This window comes from Osmerus mordax, chromosome 3 (assembly GCF_038355195.1).
Source record: "Osmerus mordax isolate fOsmMor3 chromosome 3, fOsmMor3.pri, whole genome shotgun sequence".
In the NCBI taxonomy this organism is placed as follows: domain Eukaryota; kingdom Metazoa; phylum Chordata; class Actinopteri; order Osmeriformes; family Osmeridae; genus Osmerus; species Osmerus mordax.
Genome location: NC_090052.1, coordinates 14,975,318 through 14,990,043, shown reverse-complemented (window position 1 = coordinate 14,990,043; position 14,726 = coordinate 14,975,318). Strand labels below are relative to the sequence as shown.

The following is a 14,726-nucleotide window of genomic DNA, read 5'->3' as shown; positions in this document are numbered from 1 at the left end:
CCCTAAATTCTAGAAAGCTGAGCGACCTATGGTCCAACTGTCAATCACAAAGTGATATGGTAACTGAGGGGCAAGTGTTGATACTCTGGGTCTCTACGCAACTCGAGATGCGTGTCACATGTCTACGACATCACCTTGGGGGAGGGTCGGCGCAAAGCCTAAGCTACACTCACACATGACCACACGTACAGTAAGTTACAGACAAAAGGACTCACAAACACATGCACACGCACACTCAACTGAATAGTCAGATGTGATACAGACCTATGATGCTGAAAAATACAGATGGACACAGACGATCACCCAGGCTTATAACATGTATCCAATCTAATTGGGGATATTAACAAAAGAGGGGACCAGCGTACAACCCCCCCCCAACATCCTACACAGTATCAACGGATGAGGACATGGCTCATGATAGCGACCGCCACCGGGCCAGAGAAACGCGTACATCGTTCTAGGCCCGAATAAAGAGCAGCTGCATTCCGTTATCATCACAGCAACATGTAGCAACCGAAGCTCTTATAAAAAAAGAAAAGAAAAGGTTGTTACGAGAGGGTGCTGGTCTTGAGATGACGGCCTAGAAACAAGCCAAACTTGTTTCCCCCGAAGGAAAATAAAAACGCATCGGTCTTTCGTTTATAACCACTGACAGCAGGTTTGGATGACCACCACCAACTCATCACAGCTACCTCTCATTCTGCAAAAAGCTCCTGAGGAACCGCTGGGAGCACTACAATTGGACAGGCTGGAACACTGGGATGTGCACCGAATTCAAATACTTGGGATGTCCCTCCCCTCTAAAGCTATCCCACCAATCTCATTGGATGGTGTTCTTAAAACTTCCCTAAGAACGGAGGCCTTAGTCTTACCTACTCACTTACCATTGCTTTATAATTATCCTTACATTGCTTTTTACTTTAGCAAGCTTTAATGGTCTAAAACTCATTGAACAGAGAGACCTTATGACAGGTATATTCCTGACATTAAGAGACTAATTTTACAAAACAAAAAAAGTGCATAATATCAGTAAGAACCTGCAACTCATTCTCTAGCTCTTACTGATGCCTTATCGCTCTTTTTAAAGTCCATTGAAAATAATCTAAAAACCAAGAAGCAGTAGCAGCAAACAGACTCCTCGTACTACAGTATAACTCTCGCTGCAGTGAGTGATTCTCTTACTATTGGGTGAGTTAAACCTTGTGTCTTAACTAAGCAACACTGCTCAACACTAAATCACCGGTTCTATGGCAGGCAAAGAAACAGGTGAGACACGATCACAGAGTAGATGTAATGGAGTGGGTGATACCTATTGGAATTAACTTCCTACGAGCATTGTGTCTGAATGTAAAAATGGACTTGCAACATAACACACACACACGTCAGCACACACACAGACGAATCACATCACTTGACAAGAGATGATCATTGCCATGCAAACCTTGTCTCATATTCCCTTATCACAGCTAACAAAAGAAGAAAAAAAAAAAACATGAGACTTCTTCAGCATTACAGTAATGATTCCTTGAAGGATGACTGCTGCAGTATCGAACAGAAAAACAGACTACACTTTAATTAGTAGTTTTCTTTTGAAGGGGACAAAAATGCATTCTGCAACCAAGGGAAGAGGGAAAATTCAGCTAAATGTAAACCAAAAATAAAAAAAGGATTAGACCCAGTATGAAGTGTATATGTATTCTCTATGAATGCTTGTGTAGTAGTAAAGGTGCAATTACACTTGGAGACCTCCCCCTTATTACGTACGAAAGCATCTCATGCTATTGCCTCTGGCTAGCCTCTGGGCTGCTAGAAACATTAGCGCTACATCAGTCCCACCCTGTTAAGAGATTATCGATGCCTACTGGAATACGGATGCATGTGCTTGTGGCACAGGCCTCGAGCCCAGGGCAGCTGCCTGCACGCCTGAGCACGTTCAGAATATGTGTCAGCCCTACTTATTATGAGTGTTGTCACGGTTCTCAGTTTTTGTTATTTTTTAACTGTGGCTTCCAGGCTGGTTTCGATTCTCCTTGAAGATAGTATCCTGTGAATGTGGTCGCTGCCGACACCCGCCCTCCCCCCTCCCAACACTGCTGTCCTCTAACCTGGGTATTTAATAGACTTAGTTAGGGGGCCCCCGTCTACGACTCCCTCCCTCCCCGTCTAGAATCCCTGTGGCTTTGCGTGTCATCGTTTTTTGAGTGTGACGGTTTTAAGTTAGGCGTTTGATCCAGAAGGTTGTGTGTTCCCCCCAGTACCCTCCCCCCACCACCCTCCCACCCACCCTCACAGGAGACACACGGGGCGTGGGGCCGTCCGGAGGGGCAGGCTAGTCGCGTCCCTCCTCCTTCCCCCCACGATCAGGGCAGTGCAATTACACAGATGGATGAGTTCCCCCAGTAAACCCTCCCGTACATTAACCTGGGAGAGAGGGAGACAAAAATGAATGGAGACGGGTCAACAACCGGTTTCATCCGGACGTAAACCCAAGGATGACAACAGCAGGTGAGGAGAGTGCCTGCGGAACTTACAGGCGTGTCCCGCGTCGTCCAGGGGTGGGGGGGGGGCTACACGCCATAGCAGGCCGACAGCCGCTCCTTCAGCAGAGGGGGGAACTGCTCGGAAAACTGCTGCCAGTTCTCCTCTCCCACCTGGTCCTTGAAGCCATGTAGGATCTAGATGGACCACAGGTGGACATGAGGCGTTCTGGGTGACAAGGCTTTAAATGGAACTTTCTTGGCTCCCAGCACCCCTGACTTGAAATATCACACAGGTTTGTTTTGGGATGTCTACAGAGATCGCGACAGTGCACCTAGTGGGCTAGGCTGTGCTCCCGACTCGAAACCCAGGTGTACGCAGGATCCGTACGAACATACGAAGCATAAAACAGCAACCTTCCTGTCTGAGAGCTCACCTTGTAGAACATGTCCCTCAGGTCATCCTTGGGGCTGACCCAGGAGGCCACAGCATCACAGAAGAAGATGAAGTCCTGTGCAAAAGAAGACACCACCGCAGTGCTTAGAACATGAGGTTCATCTGCACTCCCTCATGTTCTCCTGATCCCCCTACCGTGTCCCTATACTCCAGTCATTGTGTCCTCTGAGGACTGGAGAGTAAGCCTGAGAGCAAGTAGTTCAGGGTCTATCTATGCTCTCTTACGCGGAATATCTTCTCTATATCACTCTCGGTGCAGAAGGACTTATGAACACCCAAAAACTTGAGCTCCAGATCTAAAATATGTGACCATATCTAATCCCCCCCATGTCCCTCTAGTGAGCCACCTCTCTCTGCGGTTCTCAGTCCAAAAAAAAACATCCACATGTCTGATTCAGATTTCGAATGTCTTACAGAGTTCATCACAGATGCATTGAGAGGGGAGGGACACGGGGACCCTGGGGACGTCACGCGCTAAGCTGGAGTCGTGGTCACAGCTCTGCTCTCCTACTGCGGGACTGAAGGTGTCCAGACCACAGGGCGCTTCCTCACCTGCACCACTCCTCCGGGGTTCACTCCGATCATCATGCAGATGCCGCGGAACGCCGAGTCCTTCTCCTCGTTATCCCGGATGTTCCTCAACGACGTGCACCTGGGCAGAGAGGAGAGAGAGGGGTCAGCAACAGGCCGGCCGTGTTGGACTGGTCAAAACTGACCAATGGAACGAGACCTGGAAATTCTTTCATTTGGATTGGAAGTCAGATTTCTCAGTCCAAGGCGTGGTAGATGTTAAATGTGCACGTGTGAGTGACTGTGTGTGTGTGTGAGTGACTGTGTGTCTGTGCGGGCGCGAGAGGGACTCACCATGGTCTAATAAACTGCTGCAGCTGTGGAGCCACCTCCTGTGGACACACATAGCCCAGCCGGCCGATCGTGATGGCTGTTCAGGGAAGACCCAGAGAGAGAGGAGGAGAGGTTGGTCAATATCACAGGATGGTATGCCCCATTTGAGAGAGACATGCTTCATATCCTAGCCACACGCTCAGAGCTGTAACCTCCACAAAGAATAGTTCAGATTTCGAATGTCTGTTAGAAGAGTTCATCATTGGTGTGGATAGCCAGCAGAGAAAAGGTTGTGTGTGTGTGTGTGTGTACCTGTATTCTCCAGAAGAGTCTTAGGTGTGTTGGGTCTGTTGATGATTTCCACCAAGTTGTTGAGGACCATGCCCACGTAGGGCTGCATCTCTGCTCCTGAGGTCACAAAGGAAAGAGCCAATCACACCCCTGCCGACACTACATCACAGAAGGACCTCACACCCCTTAGAAAGTCAAGAACCACAGTATGGCCTTATACTACAAGAAGCATTCAGTCACCACTATGTAGTGGTTGATGGAGATCTGTCGTAAGACAGGAGTGTTGGGGGTCCTGCTAACTGGTCAGTGTTGGGGGTCTGGTCTCCCTAGCTCACCTGCACAATCCCCTTCCTCCTGCTTGTGATCTTTGCCTGTAGAGATAGTATACACACTGTCACTACTCTGACTGATGCTATGGCATGCGGGTACACACACACACGGCAAACGCAGGCACACTCGCACGCACACACGGCAAACGCAGACACACGGCAAATGCAGACACACTCGCGCACACAAGGCACACGCACACACAATTAGTGGGAGCGCTGGGCCTGGTAGCTCCGGGACACCCGAGCATGAACAGGTTACTGGGAAGTCTGTCTCTCTCGCTGGGCTTGAACACTGAGCATGCGTCAGATGCAAGATGAGCACCAGTTGAATGCTGTCCACACTCCAGCAGGCTTACACCTCCTACACACACACACACGTGAGGTGGCTGCAGGAAGCACAACGCATATCTACATCCACTCATTCAGTGGCCAGACAGGGGCCGAGTGTGCGCGAGAGACCTAGCTAGAGAGAGAAGCCGAGCAAAAGAGACTTAGCTAAAGAGAGAGAGTGAGAGAGAGCGAGAGACATGCGGCTCACCCATCTGCATGGAGATCTCTCCTATGGCCCAGGTGGCGTTGTTGCACACAGAGATGAACTCTGGGTTGAGATTCAGCCCCAAGATGGGCATGAACTCAGCTGTGGGGAGGAACACACACACACACACACGTTAACATTCAGAAATACGCAAACATTCACATACAACATTACACAAACACATACACCAACACCACATATACAAACATCAGCATACAGAACAAAAACCAAGGACGTTTATTTCCTGTGAAGGGTGTTCTGCTCTGTGTGTGTGTGTGTGTGTGTGTGTGTGTGTGTGTGTGTGTGTGTGTGTGTGTGTGTGTGTGTGTGTGTGCGTGTGTTGCAACTCACCAATGCAGGGTTTGACGTGAGGGAAGCAGGCCTTGGTCAGGTCTCCCAGTAGAGCAAAGGAGCTCTGTCTCACCTCAGGCATACTGTCCTGGAACACGGAGACAGACACACACACACACAAACACTCAGACAAACCCAAGACTCACAGTACAAGTACAAATACATTGAAAACACACATCTTGGTTAATGTGTACGAAAGCTGGGGGAAGAGAGAAAAAGAATGAACCGGCTACTTCCTAATTGCACTCAAGTTAGACAGAGCCCGGATGTGATCTCTTAACTCCAGCCATGGGGAAAGGCAGATTCGGGCTACTGACATGCTGTGCTGTACACCATGCTGAAAACCACCAACAAACGCATCCTTTTTTTTCTCCCCTCCGAGTCCGGCGTCTTCCCCCTCACCGTGAGGCACCTCCAGAGTCCAAAAGCGTTCACATCCCCACGGCTACTCAGACTCCGAATGTCTGTTGGGAGGAGTTCCTCCCAGATAGCGGTGGGACTCCTCCTCCTCTCCCTGTCTGGGAGAGGGTGACATACCTGCATGCACTGGAAGAGCAGGGTCATGATGTTGGAGCGGGCCACCAGCTGCTCCACGTGGCCCCCCAGGCCCTCGGCCAGGCCGCTCAGCAGGTCGAGGGCCACGATCATGAAGTCCTTGTCGGGGGCCTCGTACTGGTCTGGGTGCTGGTTGTACATCTGGAGGGGGGAGGGGGTACGTGTGAGTGGGTTTAAACATAAGAGTTTATACTCATAACATAGCGTGTAATATCTGCATATGGAAGTTTATTTTACACAAATTTAAAGTTATTAAGTTACACAATGGTGAAAGGATTTTGGGATAGAGTGTGCGGTGTGAGAACATGGGTTTGCGCGTGCGTATATGAGAGTGTGCGTGTGTGTGGTTTCACCATGGCCTGGGCCTTTTGCACCAGGGTGACAGTGTTCTGTGCGTGTGTGTGGTCTCACCATGGCCTGGGCCAGGGTCTTCTGCACCAGGGTGACACAGCGCTGGTAGACTGGCTCACAGTAGGGCAGGAAGCCACTCTGCAGTGCCGTGGCTACTGACGACAGACACTGGGGGTGGAAAGAGAAACATCAAGTCAACACAACGAAACAAACCACAACAATCCCCCCCCCCACCATGGTCATGACTCTCACCTCCAGCAGCGGGAAGAGATCCTTATCCTCGTCCTTCAGCTCGTTCCATTTGGCGATGAGGGGGGGCATCAGCTTCTCGATGTACTCCTGTGAATGGAGCAGACGGACTCTTTAACACGAGCGTCCATCTGTTGGACTAAGCTGCGGAGACTACAACTGTCAATCTGAGGCGCTGCGGAAAGTAGACTTTTAGGAAACCCGTATCGGGCCCTCTGGATCCTGACGGTGGAATCTAAAGAGTTGAGGCATTCTGGGAGGTGGAGTTCTGTTAGCGGTACACAGCTGTGGGGTCGTCTCTGCGTACCGGCTGGTTGAGGTGGTGTCCCACGGAGTCGGCCAGCGTCCCGATGGCGTCGTAGAGGATCAGCAGGTTCTTGTGTTGGTACTTGCCGAAGGCGAACACCAGGGTGTCCAGGATGAAACTCAGGTAGGGGACCAGCTCTGTGCACGCCTCCTCCTCCAGAGTAGCAAACGCACTGGGAGGGGAGGGGGAGAGGGGTTAGAGTCACATTTGCAAGGCTAAGCTATCAAAACCACCGCTGACCCACTTTGCATGAACAACTTATTTGGGGGGGGGGGGGGGGGGGGGGGCTGACTCGACTCAGTAGCAGAGTCTATCCGTGCTGTGTCACCCTGGTGTGGTGTGTCAGGTGCACATTTGGGAGGCTAAGCCATCCAAACCCTAAACCAACGCTGACTCGCTTTACATGAACAACTCATGGGGCGTTCAAAAATAAATAAATAACACAAACCAGCTGCCACCCCTACACACAAACACACACACACACACACCTGCAGGCAGCCTCCTGAACCCTCTTGTTGCCGTCCAGGATGCGTTTCAGCAGCTCGGTCATCAGCGGTTTGAGGTGGGAGTCCGGCGGCTGGCTGACCACCCAGTGGGCGTAGCGGCTGAGCGTCCAGCAGGCGATGGAGCGCACCAGGGCCTTCTTGTCACACAGGCATTGGATGAGGTGGGGGATGAGCTCCGGCAAGTAGGGGACCATGCCCTGCATACAGCCTGTGGAAGGGGGGGGGACGACAGGATGAGAGGAAAGGACGGGAGGGGAGGGTGTTAGTTCAGGAGTGCGTCGGTGGCATGTCTGGCCCGCAGCGCCTCCGTCGGCCACTGCCGCGGTGGCCTCCGTATATCTGTAGTGTCGAGCGTGTTGAGTGAGACGTTTTAACGCTAGCTCGAGATCAATAGTTTTCCTGGCTTTGTACTCCATCCATTAGCTGTGGCCATAAGAGGTTGTAAGTGTGTGCATTAATAAAAGAAATATTCTCCCGGATGGAATCCAATTAGTCTACATCCTATTAGTGTTAAGTGGGTCAGCAGAAATGATGTGTCATTACTGAGGGCGAGTAGAGCAGCTGAGCTCAACATCTGCAGAGTCAACAGCCTGACGACACGCTGCTCTTATGAAGGGCTGATGGCTGGGGCTCTATCTGGAGGACTGGCCAAGGCGGCAGGGCAGGTCAGCCTCACGTACCGTGGGAGACAAACCTCCATATTCCAGGAGAGGGAGATGTGGACGTGGGTCCGGTGTTGCTTTGAAGCAACTTCTGCTTTAGTGGGCAGAGTGTGAAGAGTGATATATATGAATGAGTGAGTGAGTGAGTGAGAGCACAAGAGAGAGAGCACAACAGAGAGAGAGAGAGAGAGAGCACAAGAGAGAGAGAGCACGAGAAAGAGAGCACAAGAGAGAGCGAGAGAGCACAAGAGAGAGCACGAGAGAGAGAACGAGCACAAGAGAGAGAGAACGAGAGAGAGCACGAGAGAGAGATAAGTGTGTGATCAACAAGGGGGAGAAACAGACAAAGACAGTGAAGGGAGCGGCGGGGGGCGGGGGGGGGGGGGTGACAGTTGCGAGTGCGTACCCTCAGCGATGGCCCCCAGCACCAGGATCCCAGACTCCTTGATGACCCAGTCGGGGTGGAAGAGTAAGCCCTTGAGCAGCGGCAGCAGGTGGGGCAGCAGCTCGTCACGGAACACGTTAGCCAGCACGTCCAGCGCCGCCGCCGAACACTTCCCTGCACGCCACAGAGAGGACAGGGGAAGTCACCCCTAACGGTCACACCTACCCTCCTTCACGGAGCATCTGCAAAGCGATAACCTGTACAGCTTCTCATTTCATGTCCTGCTTAACTACTGTCTGGTTAGCCTTAGCATGCAGTAGTGGGCTCCCCCACAACACTTTTGAACTGTTGCGATTGGATGAACAGGCCGAGCGCTCACGTAGGTTCCAGTCAGACAGCGTGTCGTCGTCGTCATCGTCGTCCTCGTCGATGTCCTCCCCCTCCTCGCCCTCGCCGCCCTCGTGCTGGAGGGTGACGGTGCGAGACTTGTGGAAGCGGGGCTTGATGTCCTGCTCGCTGTCGGGCACCGCTTCGTCCTCTTCCACGTCACCCTGGAGGGGAGGAGGGGCGAAAGAGGAAAAAATATGTTAGTGGGTGGATTATAGAAGACAACATGAAGAGAAATGAACGGTCTTTAAGTTGTTGGTTTCTTGACGGGATTAATGGGCCTTGTGCCATCAAATAGATTTCAAAAAATTATTTAAAAAAAAACATTTCGCAGCTAGAAATAACTGAACTCTGCAACCGTCTAAATCACCTGCTGAATGTGCAAATGAGTGTCTAGAGACAAAAATGAGTCAGGGGTGTCTGTATAAGTCTCTCTGGTTTAACGTGATGATGTGGTGTGAAACTTGGTGAGAAGAAAGCATGAGGAGAGAGGAAAAGAAACGCCACAGGATTCTGGAGCCAGCCCAGGAGGCCATGTGGGTCTGTTTCAATCCCAGGAACATTCCAGCTCAGGGCAAAGAAGTGAAACGGCCAGAAGAGACGAGGGCAAAGACAAAATAACCTAGGAGGAGGCGCGAGATGGACGGTGGTCTCACAGACACAGCGAGAGTTACAAGGCATGCGCTACCTTTAGAAGAATGATGTCGATCTCAGAGTACTTCATGCCATTCACCAGGATAGGAATGAGTCTGCGGGATGGATGAAGGAATGTTAGTTCAAACAGCATTCCTGAGCATTGCATTAATTCCTTAACTCGACAGCCTTCTCAGTTGCATCTCCTGCCATGCACAACGGTCAGAAAGGCACGCCATTTTGAGCACATTCAGCCCCCCCAACTGATGCAACGAAAAAAATATATATATAAAATAAAAAAGACCACATGGTAGGCCGAGGGCCGAATATTAGCCATATTTTGCATATGCATCGCAAGCAGAGAGCAGCTACTCACTGCACCAGGTGTCCAGCCAGAACCTCCTTGCAGATGGGCTGCTCGGCCAGGGTGAGCCAGAACTCGCAGGCCTCCAAAGCCACATTCTCGTCGGGGTCCTGGGTGCGCTGCAGCATGTACTGGGAGTAGGGAAGAGAGGGGGATGTGGGAGTCAGAGATGGGGGACCGGCTGGACGTTGCCCGGTGTCAATCAGGAAGGAGAGCCTCTCACCTGGATGATGCTGTGCATGTGGGGGATGAGGCGGTCGATGCGGACCTCCAGCAGCATGACCAGGGCCCGGCACACGTTCTTCCTCACCTCCGAGTCCTCGTCTGCAGCCAGCGCAAATAGACTCTGGGGGGCGGCCGGTCAGAGGAGAGGAGGGAGGGTGGAGGAGGAGACTTGAGTTAGCATGACCAGTTGACAGCCGACTGCGGTTCACTGTAACACCGTTTGACACCCAATGGTACCGGTCCCAGCTCACCTCGATAAAGGTGTCAATGTTGTCCATCAGAGCCTGTGCTCTGCCGATGATAAACTGGTTCACACATGCTATGGCATGGGATCTGGACGGGGGAGAACATATTCAGAAACCATGGGGTAACAAGCTGGGAAATGACCGTCCTTAGTGACTGTATAGCAGGGCTGTTTCAGAGATCTGTGTAATCGGCAACCAGAAAACGTACCTGATCTTTGGGCTGCAGTGCTTGAAAAACTGCAGGAACTTGGGGATCATGATGTTGAGGGGGCGGTTGAGAGCATCACTGTCCAGAAGCTCTGAGGAGTCCTCGCAGATCTTCTGCAGGGCGCCAAACGAGCCCTAAAAAGCGTGGAGAATCGAACAAGGCAGACAGGCATGAAGAATCCAACCCAGATTGGCTTGCGGACGTTTCGAGGGCAGCGGGACTGGATCAGACAGTATGAATACAACAAGCGTCACTGGCAATCACCGAAGGTATGTTATGCATCACATCCAGGACATAAGGGTCGAGGGCCAGCCTCGGGGGGGGGTACAGACCTCGCAGGTGTTGTAGTCCTCCGAGTTGAGCAGGTTGCACAGCTGAGGCAGGAGTTCCGGCCATGTCTGCAGCTCCCCTTTGGAGGAGATCGTCGTGATCAAGATGCCTGAGGAGGTTTGGGGGGGAAAGGGAAGAGGTTGAAAAGTGAAGTCTTTATCCGACTGAACGGAGTGCGGTTGGGTGGATGGAGAGAGCCGAGAAGGTGGGAGGGGGAGTCTCTGGATCAGACAGTATGAATACGAACACCTTCACGGATAGTCAGCTGTCATAGTGTATGCATCATCTCCAGAGGAGAGAGAGATAGGATGAGGACAGACTGGACATTTTACAGAGGGTAAGATTGAGGGAGAACTTGTGGAAGGAAGGGCGAAAGAAACACCAGCACTGCAAGATGGCCACAGTTGGTGGCAAAGGTACATATGTCATAAGAAAAGGACAGTTTGCGTGCAACAACAGACTGAAGACAAAAACAGTCATACACACACACAGGGCCAGACTCACCGATGGTGGCACGGATGAGGGGTGAGGGGTCGCCGATGTTGTTCAGACATTCCTGCTTGATGAAGTCTGCCACGGCCGGGGGGAAGTTCTGGTAATGGGCCTTCACATTGTTCTTCAAGATCAGACCACTCAGGGAGCGAGTGGGCTCATCTACAGGGAGGGGGGAAAGACATCACATTTACGATCACATCATTACCTGGAATGAGTGCAACCACCATCGTCCTAGCTGTGACCAGTAAGTGGAAGGGTGTGCAGGAAAGGAGGGGGACCCTCAAAATGAAGGTGGCAAAATATGGGACCAATCTAATCCATCCATCCATGTCCCTCCAGTGAGCCACCTCTCTCAGCAGTTCTCAGTCCAAAAAAAAACATCCACATGTCTGATTCAGATTTCGAATGTCTTAAATAGTTCATCACAGATGCATTGAGAGGGAAGGGACTTTAGTAACTTTCTGCGACTTCAAAAGACGCATCTTTCGTTGCTTTATTGCGATAACAGAAGAAAGGGAGAGGTTTAACTGGACTGTTTTAAACTTTTATGGTCAGGTTATAAAAGATGGCAATACAGGAACCTGTCAAGAGTGAATTGATTGGTGACGCAAGTATATGAGCTCTTGTGCAGATAGGGCAGTGTTTCTCTACTAAGAGAAACACTGAGGTCCCAACCCACCTTCGGTTTTCAGTCTTGTGAGTACAAAGATGAGATAGTTGTTGAAGTCCGGGAACTGGTTCAGCTGCTCAAGTTTCTGACAGTGGGGTTAAGGGTAATCCCAGACTACATCATGAACATATCACAACAAAGAGTAGACTTCTTAATTCAACTCTTTTAAAAATGTGAGGCGCCATTCAGGTTCTTCTTTCAGATACATCATTCCCGCGGATAGCACCACTGATACAAGTTGACAGGATGATGCAATCAACCCAACAAAACACAGAACGGCATACTTAACTAACAGGAACTCTTATGTAACGCAGCCAACCACCCACAACCCCCACCCGTCCCCTTCAATGGTGAGGATACTTGTTGAACAGCTCTCTGTGTGGCTGTGTTGGGTGACTGGGAGTCCTTTAGGAGCTGGAGGACCTGCTGAAGTCCCTGTTCGTCTGGCTGCCACTCCATCCTGGACACACATGCACAATGAAGAGATGAATGGTAAACAGGAGTACTGACAGCCGAGTTTGCAGAGGGATGTAGATGAGCGTGTGAGGGTTCTGGATCAGACAGTATGAATACAAAACCATCACTGAAAGTCAGAGGTCATTGTAATATGCATCATCTCCAGGGGGATAACCCAATAGAAACCCAAAAGAAAATAGAAATGTACCTGCAAGCATTTGTTGCAGTTCTAAACATGGTGTGGCTTTGGCTCCTTATTGTGAAAGTAGCAGACGGTCACCTTTTTACAGTTACAATAATTAATGAACAATTAACAATATAGAAGGCATGGATTAATAAGGGGGTGTTCTAGAAGGCCTAGAGCTTACTAATAGTTTAGTGTAAAGAAACGCTAAATTAAAAGTGCACGTATTTATACCTATCGAAAATAGAGCCCTCTGCTACAGTTGGTCTAGTCTGAAAAGGTTTTCAGCAGAGTAAACAAAGACAACACGCTCGTTTCTGGGTGTTCACATGTTACGACTAAATTATAATTGGGAATCGGCTTGTGGCACAAAAACGAGGCCATGTCTGTTCCAACACAGGGAACAAAATCTCTCGGTGACCCGGCTTAACCGCCCTAATCCTCCCCCACCCCCACCACCCGGCCGTTTCCGCCGGTGAGAAACTCTGGTTAGCAATGTTACCAACTTGCAGCGTTTACTAACATTCAAATTAATTAATTGTTAGGATATAATATATTCGAATGAAATGGCTTCAATTAATAAAGCTGTGCCGTGGATGGCATGCTAAAGCGCTGGTGTGAAAACAGAACTCAACTTAGTCAGATGTCCGTGTTGTACAGATAGCCTTTGCCACACTTACTGCTTGTGAGTAAATTAGCTGCCTCCTACTAGTAGATCGCTTTATTCTAGCACGAGTCACTTTGTGTAGTTATCTTCAGAGTTAGAAACGACTAGTCAATTGTGAGTGAGGTCCATGTCTGTAAAAGTCTAAGTTGGGTCTAATGCACTGAACTTGCCCTTCTCACCACGGCAGCCCCCGGCTTCGCCATCCATGCATTTCTAAGGGCCAAACATGCGGCCTCAACATCGGCATGGGCAATAAAGGTCGACAAGTACCTCCCTCGTTTTAAACTAGTTAATACAAATTATTATAAACGTGTGGTACAGTATTATTCAAATCGCAACGGCTAGCTATTTGTTTCATTGCTTGCACACACCACATAGCTACGCTGTCTTCGCCTGCTTGCTAGCTAAACCAGTTGGCCAACCAAGGCTCCGAATATTCACTGAAACATCCACGATCAATGGCGGTTTGAGTTGCATGTTTACAATTTACCGTCGTATATAGGAACCCAAAGTAACTTGTAAAATCACAGACCCCTATACGCACATGATTAACAACAGTAACTAATACTACACAATCAGGGAGTAAGTATTTGGCCAGACCACGAAATAGTTTGATTCCAGGAAATATACTAAGCCTAATGTATAGCTAGCTAGTTAGCTTGCTAGCTCTAGCTATAACATTGTCAACGTCTAGCTAACTAACATTCCAACTGCTCAGCTATTTGCGAAAAAGCAAACAACGTCGTCTTCAACCATTTTACGGATGCCACTCGCCTAAATACTAATTTAAAAGAGACAATTTGAATGAATACATTGTAAGGTATTTACGTACAATATTGATTTATAGATTGAAGTTTTTCGACGGGGCCGCTTCTTTCTCGTGCTCGTTCGCGGATCCTTGCTAGCTACTGAACCTAGACGAGCACGCCGATTCACTCACTGATCCTTTTCGACTTCCGTAATTTTCGCGAAGCGTTTAATCGAAAAGGAACAAAACATGTCTGGGGCACCAATGATAAACCCTATTCATCTTATGATACCTATGATCGACCCGAAACCCCCAATAACATTGACGACACAAAGTGCGACAGTAAATAATTATGACAATATTTTTATATGTACTATTTTTTTTATTGACAACGGCATATAAAATATCAATATTTGAAATGTTTACTTGTAGGCGTACTTTTAAACTATGATAACATTACCATGTTATGATAATGCACACATAATTAAGCATTGTAGTCGTATTATGATAACTACAGTAGGCCTGCCGAAACAACAAATTTACATTTAGCAGACGCTCTTATCCAGAGCTCTTATCCAAATTGTCAGTCAGTGTCCAAATACTTTTGTCGTTAACCACAACCACAATTGCCTACATTGTTTTTCATGAATTTAAGATTCACACAGCTCAGGTCTTAATTCAAATGTCCTCAAAAGACCACTTCGAGTTTGATAACTCGAACCTAACGTGTCAATTTCATGATTCTTTAAATATGAGTAATTTATCGTTCGAGGAGAAATAAAGGAAATTAATTTAGTTCCCCGATCTCACCCTTTC

General features: G+C 49.3%; 1 protein-coding gene and 2 non-coding genes across 4 annotated transcripts; all 3 read right to left on the bottom strand.

The window, feature by feature from the left end:
* Window positions 1-2,291: 2,291 nt before the first annotated feature.
* Window positions 2,292-14,050, bottom strand: LOC136940304 (transportin-2). Of its 2 annotated transcripts, XM_067232366.1 has the most exons (26): window positions 13,995-14,050; window positions 12,216-12,315; window positions 11,865-11,940; window positions 11,195-11,344; window positions 10,693-10,799; window positions 10,361-10,494; window positions 10,159-10,240; window positions 9,906-10,028; window positions 9,695-9,813; window positions 9,374-9,434; window positions 8,678-8,849; window positions 8,320-8,472; window positions 7,234-7,459; window positions 6,746-6,917; window positions 6,442-6,528; window positions 6,250-6,357; window positions 5,821-5,979; window positions 5,284-5,371; window positions 4,936-5,034; window positions 4,404-4,439; window positions 4,090-4,185; window positions 3,799-3,874; window positions 3,487-3,586; window positions 2,915-2,989; window positions 2,532-2,675; window positions 2,292-2,421 (listed from the first exon to the last, which is right to left on the bottom strand). In XM_067232366.1, the coding sequence occupies exons 2-25, from the start codon at window positions 12,312-12,314 to the stop codon at window positions 2,568-2,570; spliced, it is 2,706 nt and encodes a 901-aa protein (XP_067088467.1). In that variant the 5' UTR covers window position 12,315; window positions 13,995-14,050; the 3' UTR covers window positions 2,292-2,421; window positions 2,532-2,567. The 2 variants fall into 2 exon arrangements, with proteins under 2 accessions (XP_067088467.1, XP_067088469.1); XM_067232368.1 differs by lacking the exon at window positions 4,404-4,439.
* Window positions 10,912-10,982, bottom strand: LOC136941343 (small nucleolar RNA SNORD41). The gene has a single exon (XR_010876486.1). It is a non-coding gene; the product is annotated as a small nucleolar RNA SNORD41 (small nucleolar RNA).
* On the bottom strand, window positions 12,407-12,477 carry LOC136941340 (small nucleolar RNA SNORD41). The gene has a single exon (XR_010876485.1). It is a non-coding gene; the product is annotated as a small nucleolar RNA SNORD41 (small nucleolar RNA).
* Window positions 14,051-14,726: the final 676 nt, after the last annotated feature.

Coding starts and splice junctions, on each gene's coding strand:
- LOC136940304 (XM_067232366.1), bottom strand. CDS start 12,314: ATGGAGTGGCAGCCAGACGAACAGGGACTTCAGCAGGTCCTCCAGCTC. Junction 10,241..10,360: donor CACTGCAGCCCAAAGATCAG/GTACGTTTTCTG, acceptor TCCCCCGTCCAG/ATCCCATGCCATAGCATGTG. Junction 6,529..6,745: donor GACACCACCTCAACCAGCCG/GTACGCAGAGAC, acceptor CTCCATTCACAG/GAGTACATCGAGAAGCTGAT.